Here is a 23,945-nt window from a genome sequence, read left to right on the forward strand (position 1 = left end):
AGATCCATGTCAAACACACTCCTTTACCTTCAGCAAGTAGCCACGTTACTATACTGGTGCTTACCTGAATTGCCCAAAGCATCCCACAGGGATACTGACTTTTTAAACTATCCAATCTTTATCTCAGCGTATACCACACGGTTTTCAAATAACTGCTTGCATTTTCAGTACTACAGAAAACAAACAAAGGAAGCCTAACATATATATTCATAATACGTCTATTTATATTTTAATTACCAGGCTGCATCAGCTACCCATCTGGCACTTTTTTATTCATCACAACCTGGAATCGGCTCCTGTTTGGCAGGCATTGCGTGTGTTCTGTTGCAAGCCTTTGCATACCTGTGCATTTGAGTAATTCAGTGAACTTGAGCAGCCATGCCAGTTACACCTGAGAGAACAGCAAAATGTAGTAAAGGAAAGGGCAATCTATAATGCTAGAGGTTAATACCGGGGCAGAAGCTGTAAAAAGCCTCCACAGGAAATGCTGTTTTCTTTCAAGTTTCTTCAGAGTAAATGAGAGCGAAAGGAGTTTGGCAGCTAAGGTTTTTCTCTGTGAACTGCAACTGCTATGTTTGTTCCTAAATGCCTCAGTGTTCTTAGAAAAGAAATGACAGTCTAAGAGGTTCTGAATTATTGGGAAAGTGGCCTTGTCCAAGCCAGTCCCTGCAGAATATCCAGGTATGACTCAGATAACGTCACTCAGCAAGACAGAAAAAGGCTTCTCTTTACTAGCCTGCTTGAGTACAAACACTTCCTTTCAAAGCAGTTCCCAAAAGCAGCTTTGGTTGCTTCCTTTTGCAAATATTTTACATTCCAAACATGAAACTTGGTGTACTTTAAGCTGTACACCAAGCAAGAATGACCATGTTTTCCACACATAGCACCTGCACCTTAGATAACACACAGTCTTTCAAATGTCTTGTTAGCCTTCAAAAGCAAATCTCTGCCTAATCTGCATCTTCAGATAATAAATGGCTGCTGCTTTCCCTGGGGCTCCAGGAAAACTCTCCTTTTCATGACTTGCACAGGTATGTAAGTGACACTGTTGTTGAATCAGTAAACTTTTTTTTTTTCTTTTTTTTTTTAAAGAAAAAATAATCTACCAGACACTAGCAGCTTGGGAGGGGAAGTGGGTGTGAGGATTTCTGAATTGTGCCGTTTGTGCTTTCTTTCCAAACCTTTTAGTTTAGTAGGCCTCTAAATCTTTAGGTAGTCAAGTATTGACAGGTTCATTCTTTATTTTTTATTCTGTGCAATTACTAACAAACGAGCACCTTTACAAGCTATCTACCTTCCTACTGAAAGTACCTTTCCTTGAAAAATCAGTCAAAAAAAAAGAAATCCTGTTGTATTAATTGATCTACTAGCATAGTCTGAACTTCTTTTAACTGCTCCTGAAAGTGTCATTTATGCCTCCCTTAGATTCCTTATACTAGACCTTATTTGGTTTTGAATTATGAACTTAAGTACTTCAGGAGTCTGGAGACATCTCCGATCTCATCCATTACCATCACTACCTAGGATTCACTATGAAACATACCTTTACATTTATTTTATCCAGTAAACACACAAGTGAAAATGCACACCTCAGAAAAAAATAGCAACTTGAGAGAAAAAAAACCAAACCCAAACTAAGAAACACAACAGTGAGAGAGAAATCAGAAGCAAGATCAACTTCTCTTTGAAGGGTCGGTACCTTTTCCTGGACAAAGCTGGCGTACCCCAGGGAGAGGGGAGAGAAGTCTCATTTGTCAGGCAAGGAGGGATCTGTTCTGCACGACTACAGACAAAACAGACAGGGGGAGGACAGAGAGGTTAGAGAAGAAACCAGAGGCCATAAGCTTGTTAGTTCTACAACAGCACCAATAAAATCATTACTAGGATCCATTTTCCAGAAACAACAAGGACTACAAAGGACACTACTGAACAACATGCATCAGGTACACACATGGACATGCAAAGCATGTACTTGTTTTATGGCGTGACTCTGCAGTGTTTATTCATTACTCCACAGAGGTTTACTGATATGACCACACTAGCAAAACAGAACATCTTTCAATGTTAAACAGCAGAAATTGAGAGGAGAAAGTAAAGCCTCAGTAAATTAAGTATAACCAACATGGGTCAGAAATAAAATCAATGTAAACTTCAGAAAGAATAGAACAAAGAATGCAGTCACTGAAGACGACAGCAAAAAAAGGTAACTTAACAAGGTAGCTTATGCAACAACACCATGGGATTTACTTACCCCACTGATTCCTCAGACTACTGCTAGCCAGTGTTGTAACTTCAACAGTATGTGCAACACATTCTTAATACACATTTTCCTCCTCCTATCTGAATACTTTAATTTAAAATGAGATCAAGTAAATTGATTTCTGTACTTGGCTTTTGGGTTTTTTTGGGGGGTGGTTTTTTTTTTGTTATTTGTTTTTTGTTTTTTTTAAACAAGAGAAAAGCATTAAGATTTGCTGCTTTGGAGGTGTTCATCAAGAAAAACATGAAGTTTGTACTTTACTAGTCACCTAGTTTAAGAAAGCCTGAGCAACTGGCAGCTCTATTAATATCTCAACGTACACAGCCACAGCTTCAACACTTGGAAAATCAGATGCTGTGTTTGACTAACTAGGTGGCCTGTCTTACTAAAACAGGGTCATATGCATTAAATAGCTGGGGTGCAGAAGCTCCAAGGCCCCAGATATGAAGCTTAGGTCTGTGTTTTACTTTTCTGTACCTTAAATTATGGGCAAGAAGTACTTTTAGGACAAGTCAATCTTCAACACATACTTCAGTATGTTTTCTTGTAATTTTGAATCAACTTTAAGACACACACTACTGTTCATTTCAAATCTCAAGTATAATTTTAATTCTAGTTGTTTAACTCTTGGAGTGTCTCCCAGTTAAGTTTAGAAAACAATTATTTACAGACTAGCTAGAACTTTAAAGAACATGCCAATCCATCTAAAACAAGCTGTCTAGTCTGGATGGGTTTAGTAAGGAGAAAAAGAGACTGAGGGGAAACCACATCGCTCTCTACAACTATCTGAAAGGAGGTTGTAGTGAGGTGGCTAACAAGTGATAGGATGAGAGAAAGCGGCTTCAAGTTGTGCCAGGGGAGGTTTAGACTGCCTGTTAGGAAAAATTTCTTCACCAAAAGGGTCATCAAGCATTGGAACAGGCTGCCCAGGGAAGTGGTTGAGTCACCATCCCAGGAGGTATTTGAAAGATGTGTAGATGTGGCACTTAAGGACATGGTTTAGTAGTGGACTTGGCAGTATTAGATTAACAGTTGGACTCGATGATCTTAAGAGCCTTTTCCAACCTAAATGATTCTATGATTCTAAATTCGTCATGATATTATCTAATTACTTACATTATAGTCCCATATCAAAGAAAGCATGAAGTTAAGGTGTGACATTCAACAACTAATTTTTCATTTGACTTAATAAAAGCATAAAAATCTAGTAGTTCTGTATGATAAAGCAACCAGACAGTCTGCCTATGAACCAACAGGTTGCTTCAATACATCAAATATAACCATATACTGACATCTCTATCTTAATTGCTGCCATGACAAAAACATTCAACATCAGAGAGAATGCTGCATACCCTGGAGAACACCAGCAAGCTAAGTCAATATTTGGTCAGATGTTGACACCTTATATTCCTCTCACTGGAGTGAAGGAACAAAGAAATAGATTAAAATGGAAATACAAAAGCCTGCAATGAACGTATTTGAAGAAAACGATTTTGGGGAACACCAGGGTGGGGGTGGGGGCAGGTAGGGCAGGAAGAGGGAAAGAAGAAAAAAAAAAAGCGCAAAGTTCATACCTGTCGAAAGAATCTGTTGCTACTTTGTAGAGGTAAATAAAAAGTTTGCTGCAGTGTCTTAGTGTAGGTGAGACAGAATCCAGGGATATTAGGTCATCCTCCAAAAGTCTTTGAAATAGTTGTGTATTTGAAGGGAAGACATTCAAGGGACTTATTTTTCTCAAGTCTGAGAAGCAGCCAAGTAATCGAACAGCATCTGCCAGTTTTTCATACTGGATTTCTGTTTTGAAGAAATGAGAGTTGGCTGGCTCGTAGCGCATTGCTGCAGTCAATGTGCAGAACACAGTGTGAAGCAGTTCAAACACTTGATTCTGGTTTACTTTCTCCCAGCCATTCTTAGGCGGCGAGCACAAAGATCTTTCCATAGCAACAAGTAAAGATGTGACATACACAAATCCACCAACTTTTCTAAAAACAGTTCTTGTGCGGTGACTTTCTCTCAGCACTGACAGTAGGGCCTATGGACAAAACAAACAATCAAAACAAAGAAGAAGAAAAGCAGCAGCATTACAAACAGCTTGAAAAAAGGTAGGAAAGTTTTTGTTTGATATGCTAGCAAAATTCTCATGTCATTTGTCAGAATTTGGTAACACGTGAAGTCTCCAAAGATCAATTTTGTATCGCAAGAGTCCCCATCCTCAAGAGCTTACAAAATAAAGAGTGGGGGAAAAGTAAAGCATTGCCCCTAATTTAGCAATAAGAAATTAAGGAGATAAATAAATCTGCCAGCAAAAAAAGACTTGACCAAGCCTAGAATGGAACCCAAAATCCCCAGGTAATTCCTTTCATGATAAGGCAGAGTATGGCTATTAGAAAGGAATTTACACTGCCATCATACTTCACAAACAATTTCAAACAAGAGAGGGCAAACAACTGCCTGTAGCACTAAGAAAATCTAAACCTTGAAGCATCCTAACACATCCTAACTTTTCTGGTCTCCCAGAAATCTACAATTCATAAGCACCTAGCAGCTACAAAGCCACAACAGCACTCCAAGATAACAATGGCAGCAAACAATTAGCCAAAAAAACCCTACTTAGTTTTACTCTTCCTCTATAACAAAACCCATACATCTCTGAATTGAGTGAAACTTGACTTTAAGAGTTGATGTTCAAAAATAAGCCTGAGAGAGTGAGAGAGAAACAAAAATGGGTAAAACCTTACTTGCTGAACAAATACAAAGCCACAGTATATACAGTGGAAACCAGATAGATCTAGGTACTAGAGAATAATATTCATTTATCTGTGAAATCAGGGGGTGGGGAAGCCCATCCACACAACCAAAACCAAACAAAAAACCAGCTGTCATGGGAAGTTTGACCCATATGTGAATATGGAATGTAGAAGAAAGTCTCTCTACATGAAGTAACACAAACAACAAAAAAAATGTTATTGATACAGAAAAATAGGCTAGGGGGGTGGGGGGAATCTTTTGCGAAGCACTCAGAAGATGGGTAGTCAAAGACTGTCATTCTTTTGAAGGCAGTATCTCATTTCCTGCCAAGCCTGGATAAATAGCAAGAGACACATCACTGCACCATTCCGGGTTGTCAGTTTCATAACCAAAACTTCTGAAAACAGCACCAATGGAAGACATATACAACAGGTCAGATCAAGGACAGAAACCCTGACTTTGGATGTTAAATCTGTTAGGGTACTGCAGTATCCTTTCTCTCCCCTTAAGTATCATGACTGAAACATGCTCAAAAATGACTGGAGACCTTGACAGACAAAACATGTCAAATGAATCATTTTATTACTAGCTTTCCTTTCTGTCTTTTGGAATAATATGAAGCTGCTCATCTGCCAGAGAAATATTACAGCTCCTTTTAACAGAAATGAACCTAGATGTCTCAGTTCTCTCTCGTAAGACTCATTTACTTACTACTTTCCTCAGCTTTTCTACCCTAAAATAACGGTATTATGTCAATTTACAAAAAAAAACCCATTAGCTATTCTGAGAACAAATTGCGGGTCTAGACTAGCAGTCAAAAAACCTAATGTGATAGAAAACAGATGAGAATCTTGTCTCTTCCTCTTCCACTCACAGCCTTACTTTCCTACCTTTCCACTATTTCGCTTAAGCAAGTTCTTCGGCTTTTTCTTCTACTATCATCACTATGATTTATATTTATATTAACTAATTCAGCATTTTTAACTAATTGGTAAAATCAAGTAAGTCTGCCACAGGAAAATGCATGCCAGCACTGAAAATAAACTTATGTGTTACATGCTTGCTCTTTTATCCCATGTATTCTCATCATTTTTAACTGAATAACACTCTGCCAGAGAACATTATTGTAACTGTAGTACCTCATTTCCTACCCACAGAGGCTGATTACAAATGATGATACTAAAAACACATACTCATTCACTAGCCTTCATCTCTGATTCTGAAACCTGCCATGGACAGATGAAAGAAAATAAAAACCATGCATCAAATGTACACATTTCAACTCCAGAGACAATCTATCCAATCCAATCCAATCCCCTTCTTAGTGTTTTCTTTTTAAAACAGTGCTTAGGAGCAAGAGTCCTGAGCAGTACTTCATTTACCCTTAAGATGTCCGTTTTCAGCTGCAGTTCCGTAGGTGGAGCCGAGTGCATCAGTCCCAACAAAGTGCCCATATCATCTTCTCCACTAGGTGATAACACCAACTGCTGGATGATCATCAGGGCATGCTGTCGGCACTGGGGATACTTTACTATGTTGTGCACGCATCTCGCACCACCAAACTCCCTGAAAATACCTACTCAGAAAGGGGGTGGTGGGGATAAGCGCATAAGGAGTATGAAAAATACAATCAGTAACAAATAATGACAACAACAAAACATGAAAGGTGTTTATTTTCATTTCTACAGCTTGACTGGGAGGATTTTAGCTCTATGGATGTTTAATGACTTATTACTATTTTTCCTCTCCTACCACAAACAAAAATAGAACTTGAACAATATTCTTCTGACAATATTTTTCAGTACAGGTGTTGAGTACAAAGATGGAGGTCAGTTCTAAGAATTTCCTCAATAATTCTGTTACTCCAACAGTAGTTACTCTTTTCATGCTAGAGCTCAGAGAGTCACAAGATGAAACAAAGAAAAAAATAGAGCAAACCCTCCATCTTTAGTGAAGACTATACGCTGTTTTCGCTAAGGATAGCATTTATTTTACATTTAGTTCATTGCCAAAAATATAACTAGGCTGCTTCTGGATGAGACAAGCAAACTGGGAGCACTGGTTGAGAAGCAATTCAGTCTATCCACAAGATCTGTAACAGCCTGCAAAAGTTTTCTTGTGGCAAGACCTCTCTCTGTAGAGATAAAGCCTAAGTCAAATAATGGTTCTCAAGCTTACTGGATACTCAGAAGAACCCATGTGCAATATTGATTCTGAAAACATCATAAAACCCAAACTGGAATATATATGGCACATATAGTGTTTGTTTAGTACAGTGTCAGCACCTAGAATACTGCCTGTGTTAACTATTGAAGATGAAAACAGGGTAGGTAATGGATCTATACTGCATCAAAAGGGATCATTTTCCTTGTGACCATAAACTGAAAGAGCAGTTCAAATGACCAAGCTCAGGATTAACAAGCTAGTCAGGACAATGTTTATCCTCTCTAATGTACATATACAAACCTTAGTTCCTCTATCCATTTCTGATTTCCTGCCTCCTGCTTTCTTTGATGTTCTTTGGATGAGACAAGGACTAAGGCAAAAGGAGAAGCCTCACACCCTGGGATAGTTAAGTTGGTTGCATCTTTTACAGGCAAAGCACATCTCCTCAGCGGCCAGGTCTCTTGTTCTCAGAGAGACCGAGGTAACATTTGATATTTCTCCCACTCTCAGTCAAGATTCTTGACCATCCAGTGAACCTGTCTGGGTCTGGACACCCAAATTTCTTGTTTGAAATTCAGTTATCAGTTATGCAATATTCAGGAAACCTTATCAGACATACTGGTTTAAGATCAGTAAACAAGCTTTGAGTGTGGTATGAAGTACTGCAAGGCTACATAATGCCTATTTATGCCTCTCTGTGATGACCTAAAACCTCTGCTGGCATCTGGATACAGTGCCACTGGGCTTACATCCCAGTCACGCTGCACAGACAGGAACCACAACTTCTCCAAGAAATGGTTTCTTAACTCCTCCTGTACAGCCCTGTCATACTCCTGAACCTGGAGTGCTACTGACAAAATGAGGCCCTTGAACTACCCATGAGTCCTCAGAAACAACATCTGTAGCGTCATCCCACAGTCCTGATGCATTTTACACTACCCTCTGTTGTTTCTCTGGTGGATACTCAGAGACTAACTCAGTACCAAGAAGTAGCAATGAGGTACTGAGAGCTGCTTCAAGCTTCCTAGGTGAGGTCAGGAACGGTGTTTAACAGCAGCAAAGGATTTGTCACAAGTCAGTTGGACGCTACCACGGTCCGATCATAACCCATACCTCACAGGCACAATGCTCAGTTACCACAGACCCTGACACCACACAGGTACACATAGTCCAGTTCTGTGAAGCAAGACCTGCCGCTTCTAAAATATGAGGCAATTCCAGTCCTTCAGAGACGTTACTGTCACATACTTATACCACCTCCTCTCATTCATCCTTAGAAATCAAACAATCCTGAAGTTTTGGGGGTTTGGGTTTGTTTCTCCCACACCCCACACCTCCCAATTTCTCCTTATATGGAAGCCCTCACATGTACCTTCATGCCACTCCTTTCTGACTCATTTCTAATTCTTTTCTTACATGGCAAAAACAAAGCTGAGCAATAAATGTACAACTGTGTAATCGATTCATGCAATTTATCTGTAATCTATACCAATTCCTCTCTAAAACATCCTTATTTCAGCCTAATTCACTTGCTTCTTGGTTCATCATTGAACAGATTCATCTAGTAAATCAAAGATCAAGGTTTTTTTTCCTTTCCATTGACAAGAAAGATAGCTTGGTGGACAAAATGGAAATGGCAAAGGAGATACATCTCAACTTCAGCAAGGCTTCTGGCAGTGTCATCCAGAGCGTTCTCATAAGCAACATGACAAAATGGTCTAAACGCAATCATGACAGACTGAACATATAACTAATTTAAACATCAGCTTGGAGTAACCTCTGCTTTGCTGTAATGCGTTTCTGTTTTGACTAAGGGCATGCAACGGGGTTTATCTTGAGTGCCATGAATAATGCCTTTCCTAATGGAATGAAGAACTTACTTATCAAGTATGTGGACAAAGCCAAGCTGGCAGATGTTGTAAATGCTCAGTGGGCAGAATTCAAAAGCCATCTTAGAAAGTGGTTTGAAACCACAAGCTGAAATGCAACAGAACTTGAAAACAAGTGATACAGTGAAATGGCATAGACAACACTGGAGGTTACTCCAACACTGGGCCTAAATTTAAATAAAAAAGTTTGCCCAGGCAAAAGCAGAACAGAAACAAGTTACAAGCTTTATGTCATTAGCCCAGGAACTAATGTTTAAACAGTGAGCTGTCAACCAAGCTGGACAATTTTCAGGATTTCCTTCTCAAGCATTTGTCACAGACTTTAGTATCTGCTACTTAAATGAAACCAAAACCAGAAGTAAGAAAACACCAGTCAGAATTGAGAAAAAGGAAAAAAAAAACCACCCTGCTAAAGTAAGTATGTTTCATGGCCTCCAAGGCCAGAAACTTCCTGGTTCCTTACGGTGGTGTCTGTTTCACCCCAACTGCTCATCTTCTTTGTCTAATAGAACAGACAAAAAGGGTTTAAAAACAGTTATCATCCTTTCTCAATCTGTTATTTCAAGGTCTTGGAGACAGCTTTTACTAATATGAGATACACATACTGTCTATTTCGATGTCACTAAGTCTTGGTTAATGAAGCATAATATAAACCTGCCTGATTTAGAAAAGGACACTCATAACAGAGCCCCATTTATACATACTGAATGGAAATATGCCTTCGAAAATGAAAAGCCATCTTTCACTAAAGGTGCAAGCATTATTAATCACATTTAAGTAGACATAACACTGTCAGCAGCAAACTACATGTCTAATTATATGCTTAAATTTTTCGATATACAACCTGTGTTACTACAAATTTTGTTACTACAAAGCCCTACTACAAATTATTATAGTACTGTTGGATAGTGATGGGGTGTGGTGGTTGCCTCCAGGTAAACAATAGCAAAGGAACTCAAGTTAACAAGAAATGCTATCTTGTACTCCTTTATTTTATGCACTCTAGTTTATGCTGCCTATTCTCTTTTCTGGAAAAACTTGGCAGGAGAAAAAGTGTATTTCAGTGTGTTTGATTACTTGCCTAAAGATAGAAACTCAAGACTACTTTGCTTCCAGGCAGATTTTCTGAGTTACTTTTTTATAAATATTTTGACAGCTGTCTCTCCACCTACCTGCATTTGTGTTTGATCCTTGTAGCAGTACTGTCAAGGTCTCCATAACCAATAAAGCCAGCTGCTTTTGGTCCTCAAATGAACTGTTTCTTGAATCCCCTAAAAAATAATTTCAGAAGCTAAAGTCATAGTAAAAATCACTCTTTTCTAAGATGCTTCTTGATACTTTCCACCAACACTTTTATTTTCTTTGCTTCCCCAGAGAATATGCAACCTAACCACATTCCAAAGCAAATTAAAATTTAGTCTACACATACATTCCTGGGAAAGCTTAACTATTAATCATTCAAAAAGTTAATTTATAAACAAAAGAATTTAAACAAGCTTTTGAGCATTGTGAGCTCAGTGGCTGACACTGCAGCTGTATGTGTAGTTTCATATCCCCAACTGTTGTTTCTTGAAGCCACAAAACCATACCATAGTTGAAGACTTAACAGGATCTGTTCTTGTTCAGTATTCAGTACTTGAAAAGAGAAATTCCGCACAAAAGCACACAACTACATTCACATAATTACAGTAAATGTGCTGATGATTCTACAGGTTTAACAGATGAACCAACATTGCAAGTGGCATCTTAAACACAGAGTAACACTCCAGAAAAAACACATTTTTTTTAAATTACTACAATAAGAAGCAAGCCACAACACAAGGGCATGTGCTTCCAGGTAACACCCTAATCAGATGACAGGTTGGTCCATTTATTTACAAGAATGAGAGAACTGATGTGTTTTTCAATGGAGTTGCCGACAACAAAGCTTTCTAACTCTAATCAACTGCTACCACTCACTAACAAAGCTTCAGACAATAAACCCAGGTGAAATATTTTTTAAATCATAATTGTTGGATAAGTGTCACTGATGCACACTAACTCAATTGCAGTTTGAATAAAGAATGAAAAAAACCCAACCAACCCTGTGCGTGTGTACGTATGCAAGGTACAGTCCTTGGCAGCACTCACTCTGCAGGCTAGGCAGCTAAGTAGTTTATCTCCAAGATGTTAAATTCTGGAGATAACTAATTTAAAAAAAAAATAAAAAAAATTTTTTTTAAACACTCCTAGAAAAATGTAGACCCAACTTATAAAAAAGTCTGCAAACTTGAAAACATACTCCTGTTAAGAGCTCAGATATGTGCTCAATAGTATTTTTTCAAAGCTGGGGCTAAACACAATGAAATGCACAAGTACTTTTTGCGAGGAAGAGTATATACTATGTATTGCTCCTTCACTCGCTCTTTTCATGTTAAGTAACACATATTAAACCAATACATCAAAAAAACATTTAAAAAGGAAAATATGAACTATTTTGCATTCATACAGCACCTTTCATTAAAGCTTGCCTCGAGCTTCTCACAGGATGTTAAGAGAGAAGCAATTCCAATGAGCTTTTAAGATGGCACAGCAGCCGCCAGCAGAACTCAGCCCTTGAGATACACGTTGGGACTCTCTCATTCCTCCTCTAAAGCGCTAGCCTCCACCATTCCCAGCCAAAAAAAAGACATGTATTAGTATAATGGAAGAGCACACACTACCTTGATCATTCAGTGCCTGAGTGGGATCTTTCAGAAGGGCTGCATATTTATGAAGAAGATTTACCATCACCTCCAGAAGTCCCACTTCCCTGAAGACATCCTTAAAGATGTAGTCATGACGGGTGAACTTAAGGAGTGTCTTCATGGCAATGATGCTACACTGAAAAGAAGTGCTGGATTTTAAAAGGATGCTCACACTGATCAGTTCTTTACAGGGTATGTAATTCAAGCTGAAGACAACAAATTCCAGCATCTCAAAGTATTTGGTCTGCACTTCCGGAAGTTTAGGAATTTTCTCTGCAAACTGAGACAATGTATGCTGTGATTCCAAAATGAAGTAGTTGGCATTGTCCGCCATATAAATATTTGTGATGGCATCAAGGATGATTTGTGCTAGGTAGTTGGTTTTTGCTCTCAAAAATGCGTTCTGGAGGACCGAAAATGCTTGAATATTCCTCACACTATGACCTAAATCAGGAAACAAAGGGGCATGGGAGGAAAAAGGAAAGAGAAAGTTCTTAATCGTCATAAACAATGGTACACTTACTAATAATGATCCATGCATTTTAATAAGTGCAAATAAAATAACAATACATGTCACATATAATAAAATTTTTTATTAAAACTAACTCTTCAAGAAAGCCTCTGCATGATCACTTACATTGCAAATCGTACAATCTACTGTTCATTAAGATGGCATCTTCATCTTTGAAACTAGCAGCTAAATGAAAGATCATTTATTTACAATAGGTAAGTAAACTGACCTACTGTTAAAACGTGCAACGGGATACAGTCCTGGAGATAAAACAAAGCCTGCCTGTCATCTACCCAGGCCATAAGAAAACTCATTACAGAAACAGTAACATGTTCTGTACTCCATAATGCAGAATGCAACTCTGTTCTCTACAACTATTCGGCAGGCTAAGTTTAGAGTAACAGCCATCTGTATCCCCTCACTCAACAGAGCAAAAAGCAATGACAAATCCTCATCAGCTGGGTTCAAAGCTAGACTACATGCATGGCCTCCAAATTATCCTCTTGCTTCCATTCTTTGGCAGTTGCCTGTGAGAAGAGAGCTACACGTAGAGAAACTCCCGCAGGGCAGTGTAAGGCTGGCAATTGCCTGTCTTCCACAGAGAGGCTGCTCTTGCTCAGGTCTGGATTAACTGGCATGAATGACCATACTGGTATCAGAAAGTGGCAGAGAGTTGGCTTTGGGAATCAGGCCTGGGAAATAAGAAAGCTTTGGCAGGGTCCAGTGCTGTTAACAATTAGGGAATTAAAATAAAGAGAAAGACTTGTAAAGCACAAGGTAGCTATAATACTAGCACACAAAGACCTCGCATCTTTAAAAGATTGGTCAAATTTCTTCTTACAAGTACCTTCCAGTTAAATAAAATCTCATCCATTTAGCCAAAGAATGCATTGTTTATGAGTGCTCCCTGCGGTCCCCAGAATTTTCTATGGGTAGATATTTTTCTTATTCTACTATTTTTATTCTACTAAAAAGATGCCTCAAAGCCAAATTCTTTAAGTTCTGTAGAAACAGTACAAGTCACAGTGGACAAATCCCACGATACAGAAAACAACTAATGGTAAAAACAATTTTAAAAAACACCCAAAACAATCAAGAGTGAGAACCTGCAATACATCCTAAACAAGCATTTAGGATGCTCTAAGAACAAAATCTTATTTTCAAACAAAATATAAGCAAACTGTTAACCTGATTCAAAAACCCTTTCATAAACAAAGAATCCTGATTTATTACCTATGCTCTGTGGAACGCTACTCTCTTTATTGTTTATAAACTAAGTTGTCCAATTTAAAAGCAAATTCAGTTACCTTTGTGTCTAGCCTTACCACCTTCCCGGCCAGTATTTCTCCAGAAGGCAACAGGAAGCTTCCTTCAAAACTAACATGGAACAATTTCACATACTGGAAGAATATTAATGTTACCTTATAAGTCACACTCATTTGTTTCTAAAAGGACATTTTTTACATGATTTCTTTACAATGAAGAATGTTGAAAAGGGGATTTAGAGTTTATTAAATTTGACAGGAACATAGGCAGTGACAGATACAACTATTTATATTCTGATTTAGTATCAACAGTTGTTCCACGCAATCAAGCAGATTAATAAATTAACTTTGATTATTATGAGGACCCCTGAAGAAACCAAATCTTAACTAGCTCTTCAGAATTCAAGAACTAAAAGGATTTAAATAGAAGCAATTAAGAAAATGAGCTAATATGGTCTTCATAAAAAAACAACTTGCCAACATAATGAAAAGCAGGTAAAAGGAACTGAGATATAGTGACAAATACCAGAAAATTAAATAAAAAAATTCCTGTGGAGACTGCAATATGCCTCTCATGTTATTTTATCAGAAGAGCTGATTAACTTAAGCAAAAATTAGGGTGTTATCATCAAAACATGGAGAAATTAAGCTCTGAGTGTGATTATCACCTTCCTTCTCTGTTTAGTGCAAAGGGAAAACAATTCACATGAACAATGAACTCTCTCAATACCAGAGAAAGGAAGTCATTGTCCAAGGAACCCAGACATACAAGAGAAACAGTGAAAGCGAATCCATTAGCCTATAAATCTATAAATGTAACCCTATCACAAAAAATTTTCTTGTATCCCTAGCATTACTAAATCCCACTAAAAGTCCAAGTGACAAACTAGGTCCCCAGTCACTATTAAATTCAAAACTCCTCAGTTACATACAAGACTTACATGAATTTTAATTTTATACTCAGACTGTGAAAAATAAGTTTATTTTTATAAAATGCTTTCTCCCCTCAGACTTCCTCAACCTTATATCCATATTATAATTGACTGTGGTTGCAAGCACACCACAGACCACCACTCCATGAACACTGGTGAAACAACAGACTTCAGCTCACAAGTTACACTTGCTTAAGCTGACAAAAACTAACAGCAAATAGGGGACAGGGAGGGACGTCAAACCAGTACATCAGCCTTTCATATCAATTTAGTAAGAGCAGCTTAAAACATGGTAAATCAAATCAGTACATCTTTCCATTATGATAATCTCTTAAAATGTCCATGTAGAAACTGTCAGTTTTGCAGTGAGAGATGTTTGACTCGGCCTTTAGTCCTCAAAGACAAAAGCTCTACACTTTCTTCTTCGGGTACCAACTCCAAAATAGAACTTTTGAGACCAACAGAACTAAGTATTTGATATGCAATCTTAGTAAAAGAACCTAGACTCAACTGCAAGTGGTTAGTGCAATATACAGCTTCTCTGTATTTTGTTGTGTATATTTAAAAAACAAACAAACAGAAATAATAGAGGAAGAAAGAAAGCACTCACCTTTGCCTGCAGGCTGTGGGACTGCAAATCCAGGTAGCAGGAAAGGTACTCCAGTGGTAACACCAGCTGGCTTTAATTCATTGACACCATACGTTGTTAAGGAAGTTATCAAATTAACTAAGTCCTTCAAAGCATCCTTAGATTCAGCCTCTTTTGCCTGTTCTAACCTAAAGAAAATACAATAGATCAAGTTAGCAGTACTAGTTTATTTCAACTCAGATCACTTTAATATCTCTTCCATTTTACGCTATCAATTTAGAGAACACACTTTTACTGCCCTGTTCCTGTCGTATCTTATGTGTTTGTCTGTTCATATTTCGTACTGTTAAGTCAGTCAAACATTATTGGATTTATGACAGCATACACTTATTTGCCACAGAAATTCACCTTATAAATCTTTCCTTGAACTCAATAGTCTGCTAAAAAGGAGCACAGACATGAAAATTTCTTTTTACATCCTCTTACAAACATGAAGCTATCGGATAGGAAAATACCTACCGTTCTGGGTTTGCGTGGTGGGGTTTTGGTACCGGGGAGGGGACTGCAGGGGTAGCTCCTGTGAGAAGCTGCTAGAAGCTTCCCTGGCTCCAAGTTGAACCTGCCTCTGGCCCAGGCCGACCCCATCAGTGACAGCGGTAGCACCTCTGGGAGAACAGATTTAAGAAGGGAAACCTGCAGCGAGTAGGGGGATTGGAATGTGTGAGGAACCCCTCTGCAGGTACCAAGGTCAGTGAAGAAGGAGGGGGAGGAGGTGCGCCGGAGGAGGTGATGCCCCTGCAGCCTATGGTGAGATGGCAGGCTGTGCCCCTGCACCTCGTGAAGGTGAACAGTGGAGCAGGTGCCCACCTGCAGCCCACACCAGAGCAGGTGGATGCCACCAAAGATGGCTGTGACTCCATGGGAAAGCCTGCGCTGGAGCAGTCTGTGCCTGAAGGACTGCAGCCCATGGGAAGGACCCATGCCGGAGAAGTTTGTGAAGGACTGTCTGCTGTGGGAGGGACCCCACGGTGGAGCAGGGGACAAGTGAGGAGTCCTCCCCCTAAGGAGGAAGGAGCGGCAGAGACAAGGTGTGGGGAGCTGACCCCAACCCCCGTCCCCTGTTCCCCTGTGCTGCTGGGGTGGAAGAGGTAGAGAGAACCAGGAGCAGAGTTGAGCCTGGGAAGGAGGGAGGAGTGGGGGGAAGGTGTTTTAAGATTTAGCTTTACTTCTCATTATCCTGTTTTGATTTGATTGGTAATAAATTAAATTGATTTTGGGTTTTTTGCCCCAAGTTGAGCCTGGTTTTTGCCTGTGACCATAACTGGTGAGTGATTCCTCCCTGTCCTTGTCTCAACCCATGAGATTTTCATTTATTTTCTGTCTTCATCCCACTGTGGGGGGCAGGAGTGAGCAAACAGCTTCGTGGTGCTTTGTTGCCGGCTGGACTTAAACCACGATGACTAGATAGTGTGTCATTAAATAAATCCGTAATTAACTTGCTAGATTATATCTGCCACTTTGAGCGTTAGTATTTTATGCTAATGAAATGGTATCTTGGCAGAAGCCTAACACTTCGAAGCACACAATGAAGCATCTTCATTAGAACTACAGACCCTCATCTTTGAACACAAGAGGATGGAAATGCTAACATCCAATTCCAACCACTGTTTCCCACCAGCAATGCACCATCAGACCAAACCCTAAAAACTGACTGCAAACCCTAGAACCATCCTTGTTTTCCTTCTACTTCACCAAAAATTAAACTTCTGTTTAATTACTTACTAACTCTATAGATCTCAGGAGAAAGCTGGGGACCACAATCTCCTATTCATTCATGCAATACAAATTATACTTTTCTTCTTGCTGACAAGTGACCATGGGAGCCCTTAGAAGCAGCTCATTCTGCATTCTCCATCTTCTGCTCAGACACGTGGCTGAACCTCCTTCAAACAGCCATTACAGAAGCACTTAGCTCACCTATTTCCATTCTACTAATCCTGCACATGCCCTGCCCTTTCACATCGACGTGAAATTACATACTTGCTTCTTTGGTCCTCACAGACCTCCTGCAATTTCTTATTAAGTCACATGCTTCACATGCCCTTCTGCATTAAGAGCTCCAAAGCCTTTCTTCTTTGCAGCTTGATGCCCAGTGTCCAGATTTCATACCCCCAGGTGACAGTCATCTTGACAATAGTGCCATAGAGCTGAACAAGTCTCTGTCAGTAGGTTTGAGCCAAAACATGTCCAGGGAGAATACATTACTGTTGTTCACCACTGACCGATATATAGGCTTCTCCAAGATGATGGTTTTTTAAACAAACTATGTTTTTATCCGAAGATCAAATAAACTAAAACTTGAAAGAAACAGCAAGAGATATGGCCATCAAAACAGCAGTCATGTTTTGAACCATCTTTCATCTCCTCTACAATACACAAATTGCTAACAAATACACACACGTTGGTGTGCACTGTTCACCTTATCCCAGACACTTCTGCAACAGTCTTAGCAAGTTTTCTAGAGCTACCCCGGGAAGAAGTGAGAATAATGCATTCCTATGCTTTTAACCTCTACTGATGTCAACTGAAGAATTTGTGTCTCTCCTTTTTCAATCAGACATGCAAACCTCTAGTCTTCCTACACCTCTGTCAGGGATCCCCCATTCTTTGATTTAAAGGATGAGCAAGCTCAGGAGAGAGTTTTTCCAAAACACTTCATCAATAGAGGATGACTTCTGCACCTGAAAATGAAATTGCTAATGACAGTGTGTTCCCCTCAAATTCTACCCAATCTCTGGCTGACAGTTTCTGGAAAACAGCCGAGTTTACTACAAGAACAATAACAATTCCTTAACAGTTGTTTTAGCTTTTGTGGCACCAAAGATAATTATGAATAATTTTAACTGTGATTAAGAATTTCAAATGTCATGCCTATATCTGACATCCACTTAAGAGAAACAAACAAAAAACCCCAAACCACACTATGTAGTAGAAAATCTAGTTCAAATACTTGGGTGCCAAAATCTAGCATCCTAGCACCCAAAATGAATGGCTTAAAAGAGGGAGATAACAACATTAACACTTCTCATCAATGGCCATTACAGCACTGTTTCTAAGCATCTTTGACCCAAGTATACTTCATAAGGTGTATACTCATAGGCATAATTTCCCAGTTTCTGTCTTGGATTTGTAACACACATATATATTTCAACAGCTAAGCATGCTTCTTCAGAACTTCAAATCCAAACAAAGCAACACAGACTGACCATAGATTTTACACAAATAATGCAGTAGACACTAATTTGCTGATTGAGAAAGAAAAGAATGAAGTTTCTTTCATGGAAAAAAAAAAATCATGGATGGATCATACATCCAAGGTTTGTTTGGGCAGGCATTTTTTGTGATGCATTAGCAGGTTAGCAGTACCTTTAATAGGAAAATATAAATTTAAAAAAAAAATATTATAGTAACATGGGAGTTCTCTCCAGCACTCTGGTATTAGAGCTTATATGCAAAAACATCTCCTCAGTACTAAGTAGCATTCACCACATTTACGTACATGATTTTTCATTATGATAGTATATTAAAACAAAACAAAAAACCCCAACAACCAAACCCCCAAATCACTAGTTGCAGTCAAAATTTTTTTTAATTCTTTCTAAATTTTTAGTACCGTTTGTTTTTAAACATCTGCTTTCTAAGCACATACAGAAACATTTAGTAACAAACCAGTACCGATGAATAAGAAGTTAAACAATGTAGTTTCATAAATAGAGAGAAGCACATAATTGCATGTTTTGGTCCTAATATCTTAATTTCATAATAACCTATAATCACTTATTTGTTCAAACCTATTCACCTATTCTTTATTAAGAAATCTTTTCAGAAAAAGCTCACAGTGATCTGTCTGCATTCCTTCAAGCACTTTTGCATACCTGAGGAGGAGGTCACAGAGGAAGTTGTATCCTTGCCATATCCTAAAATCATCCAACAATGTTTGGGATACATCACTGGAGTCTTTCAGAAAACAAGAAAGTCCAGCAAACATCTCAACTATTTCTAGGGGAGAAAGGTCATCAGACTGCTGCATGTTCTGAACACATGTTGACAAACATTCCTTTTCTGAAAAAAAAAATCACAATTAAGAAATTTAGGATTTTACTAACATTAATCACACCAAGAAGCATAACTCGTGCAAGAATCACAGCAACAGGGTAACTATTACTTAACTGTCTCTTATCACATACATTTGATATTACAGAGCACTCAAAGACAAGTAGGATTCTCAAGTGGCTTTGGATCTGAACCAACCTTTTTTTGCCAACCCCTTCCTTGCTTTTATAAGCTTTACTCTTGTAAGGAGGAGACTGTGTGGACGAATACTGGTTTTTACCTAAAAAGTTTCACCGGATAACTCAGCAGAATAAAAACACAAATATGGCAACTGTAAATAATTCTAAAAAGTCTTTTTTTCTTTTAAAACACAAAGTTATACAAAGCACTGACTTAAACTGTTACTGATGTTAGGTAAAATCCTACACATAACCCTTTACACCATGTCTTCTTATTGCTGCTCTCATTAGCATTTCTTTGGCTGGCATATTTGCTTGCTTGATAAATCTTGATCAAAGAGACATTTTGTCTCGTTCTGCATACCTCTCACACTCCATCAGTTCATTGGTCAGTTACAGAAAGCTTTCCCATATCTATCATCAGATTTTAGGATGCACTCCTGTTTTAAAGATGCTCCCTTCAATCACCTGCTACTTTAACTTTGCAGCATGCGTGAGATGAGTGCAAATCTTTCTAGCTAGACTAGTAACAAAACTTCCCAGAGATCAAATCAAAGCACGAGGCAGTGAAAGGATGCTCCTTTGCATATGATAAAAGATCTTCACTTTTTTCCTGAATATAGAATCATAGAATGGTTTGGGTTGGAAGGGACCTTAAAGATCATCTAGTTCCAACCCCCTTGCCTTCCACTAGACCAGGATGCTCAAAGCCCCATCCAACCTGGCCCTGAACACTTCCAGGGATGGGGCATCCACAACTTCTCTGGGAAACCTGTTCCAGTGCCTCATTACCCTCAGAGTAAAGAATGTCTTCCTTATATCTACTCTAAATCTACCCTCTTTTAATTTAAAACCATTACCCCTTGTCCGATTGCTACACTCCCTGATAAAGAGTCCCTTCCCCATCTTTCCTGCAGGCCCCCTTTAAGTACTGGAAGGCTGCTACAAGGTATCCCTTAGGCCTTTTCTTCTCTAGGCTAAACAAGTTCAACTCTCTCAGCCTGTCCTCATAGAAAAGGTGCTCCAGCCCCCTGATCATCTTCATGGCCCTCCTCTGAACCTGCTCGAGCAGGTCCATGTCTTTCTTATGTTGGGGCCCCCAGAGCTGAACACAGTACTCCAGGTGGGGTCTCACCAGAGCTGAGTAGAGGGGCAGAATCACCTCCCTCAACCTGCTAGCCACACTTCTTTTGATGCAGCCCAGAATGTGATTGGCTTTCTGGGCTGTGAGTGCACATTGCTAGTTCATATCAGTTTTTCATCCACTAATACCCACTTTTTTTCAGTTTTTCATCCACTAATACGAGGTAAGACAGATGTTGTCATCTCTTAAGTCAGGTTCATTTTTTTATCAACAAGTGAGAGGGAATGCCAACTGGTTTTCTTTTTAAGATTTTATTTTGCTTTTTAAAGAACCTAGAATATCTTTTGAAGCGCCAGCCTCACTCCTCTGTGGACCAAGCTTATAGGGAAGCAATAATGGTGGTAGCTGCAATATGCCAAACGACACAGTCAAAACTCAATTATTTTCTTTACTGCACTTCATAACATTTTCACATATGCACATACACCTTCTACACTCATCAACAACTGACCAGAAGGCTGTTACAGACGTAGGCAAAATACCTATCACCTTTTAAGTCCTATCTGAAATAACTTAACTGATGACTATTCTGTGCTTCCAAGTGATACTGTCCATTCACATCTTTCTGACTGCAATTGGAAACATGCTACTAAGCACAATTAAAAACAGAGACTGAAATTTTCTGTGACGTATGTGGGAGCAGGGTGACATATTTCATAAACTGTCAAAATGGTTTTGTGAAGCCTTGTAACTACTTGCTTTCCAGGGTGTGAAGAAACTGCGTTTCTTTTTTTCCAATAGGTGTATGCTGCTAAAATGTATGATGAGGATGTTAGTTCACTTCAACAGCCATTTCAATTTAAAAACTACAAATACTTCTGTGTGGTCCTACAGTCTAAAATCCCTAAATGTAATATTAGAAACATTCTACCAAGTTTCCTACATCAAATTCTACATACCTAAATGTTCACAGTTTTAAATCATTGCAACACGAGTATTTTGTATGCAAAGCTGCTCCTGGGCAGCTAATATCCTCTCCAACACTGGTTTTCATCTTGCTTTGCTCTCACAAATTCTTTGTCATGAACCAGCGTGGCAGCTGCCCTTGCTAAGCAGACCGTAACCAGTGCCTTGTAAAGATACCTGATGACTAAAGTACTTCTTATGTTAGCTACCAAAATCTGTAACCAGGTACAGAAATACCCCTGTATGCTATAGTTTCCATGCCTGAAACAGTCAGGATGCTATTTGCCTCAAAAAAAGACAGGAGATAAAATGTAATGATTCTGGCTGCTTCAGTCATTTGGTAGCTCACAGGCTGGATTAAGACCATGAGATGATTTTACTTTGGCCTTCAGGATGCACAAAACCTGCAGTCTGTAAGCTGTATGGCAAGGTGGGGAAGACAAGGGCCCAGCAGAAGAAATGCAAGCTGGCTGAACAGTCAGCCAACGGGGAAAATGTAGGGGCTGCAAACCCATGCAGCAGCCAGACTCTTCCCTGCTGTGTCTCAAAATCTCCACACTTGGTTGTGACACAGGCTCTAGGACAGGCTACATGTAAGCTTCCTAGGAGAGGAGCATCAGTACTGAGACCGCCTCCTTCAGGCATAGGCATGGGCCTCAGTCAAGCAAAGGAGAGCCTCCCTGGGTCAGGCTCTAGGGACAACATCCTTGGGCTGGGGACCACACAGGGAAGCTGGGCTGGACCACAGCGGAAAAAGCCAGTTGGCTGTTCCATCAATTGGCACTTGGAGGTTCGCACTCAAGTGTTTCTGCGCCCATACACCATGCTCCCTCAAGCATTTCCTAGTGCTTGTATTACACAGGTTTTGCTGTTATTGCAAATCAGTGGTGTTTATAACAGTCTCACCCAGCCTCCTCCTGCAAAAGCAAGATGTCTGGGAGAAAGAATCTTCTCCCAGAAAACCCAAATTAGCTCGCTCCAGTTTGCAAAATGCACCAGTATTTACCACGGGGCTTTCATGGGCTTCTAATAGCTCAAACTGCATCAGCGGAACACATGGAGCTGGCTCCTCCGCCTGCGGCTTCCTCAGATGTCTCTATACTTTTATTGCCAGCTAGAGTGGTACCCATAGAAGCAGCTGTAAACAGGACACTGCCAGCTTGCCTTGCACCTCTACAAGGGGCTGCTGCTGCTAGTTCAAACACAAGACCAAAACCAACTAAACCTCATTAAGAATTAATGCTCACAGCAAAAATAACAAACTTATGCATCTTCTCAGTGAATATTTTTTCAATACAGACAGTTACTGAAGTTACCGAAAGCCTTTCCTTTTGGTTATCATAAACTCTACACCAAAACATGAGGGGAAACTCTATCCTCCAATGTTTAATTGAAATGTGGATGAGGCGAGATTCAGCTACAAACACCTCTCTCACTACACAAGTGCTCTGAAATTTTACCTGTACGTAAATACTTACACATCCAAACAAAAAGCCTGGAAGCTTTTCTTGATCTATTATTTTCATGCCTACTTCCTAGCTAAGAAAAGTATGACAGAAGAAGAACAGGAAAAAAACAATAAATAATATTAGACGAAGACACATACCATGAATGTATTTCACTACATTGACACTAAGGCCATGACGCGATATGGTCATCAGTACTTCCCCTGCGCTCTTCCTCCAAGGCAGATTATAGGGAGGGCACCATGAGGTTATTGCACTGAATAGAAGCTGGAGATCATCCTTTTGAGCCAGTTCTTCCGCCGGGGACACAAAACTGCACAATTTTACTAGGATCTGAAATAGTAAGTCATTAAACATCTAGCATTAATACCCTGATCATTCCTATTTTTGCCTAGACTTAGTAAAAGGCGAAATATTCTTCCATTTAGCATACACATTGAAAAGGGTAAAGAACTGTTTTCCCTCTGCATGTTGTTTCTATAATTTGAATTGGAGACAAGGTTATTCAACACATGGTTATTTCAAGACCCAGTTCAGTTTAAAATAACTAGCAAAAGATTAGCAGCAGAGTTTAAGTCTCTTAGGCTGACACAGCATATTCGTATGCATACCACATTATGTCATTCTTGGAGAATCTGCCAGTTACCTAATTTACAGGTCTAAATGCTGCAGTGGGGCACAGGCTCTGTGAAGCAAACTGTTGTATCCCTTCCTAATGCAGGAAGAAGGCTATCAACAGGTTGTTGGCAGAGCAGCATCCATAACACCTTGACCAAATGAAAACAGCCAAAACGGTAGTGCAGGAGAGGCTATAGCAACACTGTAGACCTACCTAGATAACTGGCACCCAGATCTGAACTTCCAGGTTACCATAAACAAGACACAACGCAGCCACGCAACCGAAGTTACTACACTGCGCTCCTGTTTCTGCATGTTTTGAGGACATATGATGTCCATTTTTTGCCTTGTGCAGGAAAAGCTGAGGTTCCCTCTCAGAAAACTGGAAGAAAACTTTGCAAGGCTGTCTGCATCCACAAGAGGAGGTTTGGAA

The 23,945-nt window shown here is 39.4% G+C and overlaps 1 protein-coding gene across 7 annotated transcripts in view; it reads right to left on the reverse strand.

The window, feature by feature from the left end:
* Positions 1 to 23,945, reverse strand: part of WDFY3 (WD repeat and FYVE domain containing 3) — a 186,763-nt gene that overhangs the window by 86,361 nt on the left and 76,457 nt on the right. For 5 of the 7 annotated variants that reach the window (XM_049815170.1, XM_049815166.1, XM_049815168.1 and 2 more), the window contains 8 exons: positions 23,035 to 23,227; positions 19,022 to 19,208; positions 15,108 to 15,274; positions 11,766 to 12,233; positions 10,236 to 10,334; positions 6,391 to 6,584; positions 3,835 to 4,292; positions 1,700 to 1,783 (listed from right to left, as the gene is read on the reverse strand). In XM_049815170.1, coding sequence (XP_049671127.1) covers positions 1,700 to 1,783; positions 3,835 to 4,292; positions 6,391 to 6,584; positions 10,236 to 10,334; positions 11,766 to 12,233; positions 15,108 to 15,274; positions 19,022 to 19,208; positions 23,035 to 23,227 — 1,850 coding nt within the window. Of the gene's footprint in view, positions 1 to 1,699; positions 1,784 to 3,834; positions 4,293 to 6,390; positions 6,585 to 10,235; positions 10,335 to 11,765; positions 12,234 to 15,107; positions 15,275 to 19,021; positions 19,209 to 23,034; positions 23,228 to 23,945 lie in introns of those variants that run through there. The other 2 variants (XM_049815169.1, XM_049815171.1) reach the window with 2 other exon arrangements.

The sequence above is a fragment of the Accipiter gentilis genome, chromosome 12 (genome assembly GCF_929443795.1).
Source record: "Accipiter gentilis chromosome 12, bAccGen1.1, whole genome shotgun sequence".
NCBI lineage: Eukaryota > Metazoa > Chordata > Aves > Accipitriformes > Accipitridae > Astur > Astur gentilis.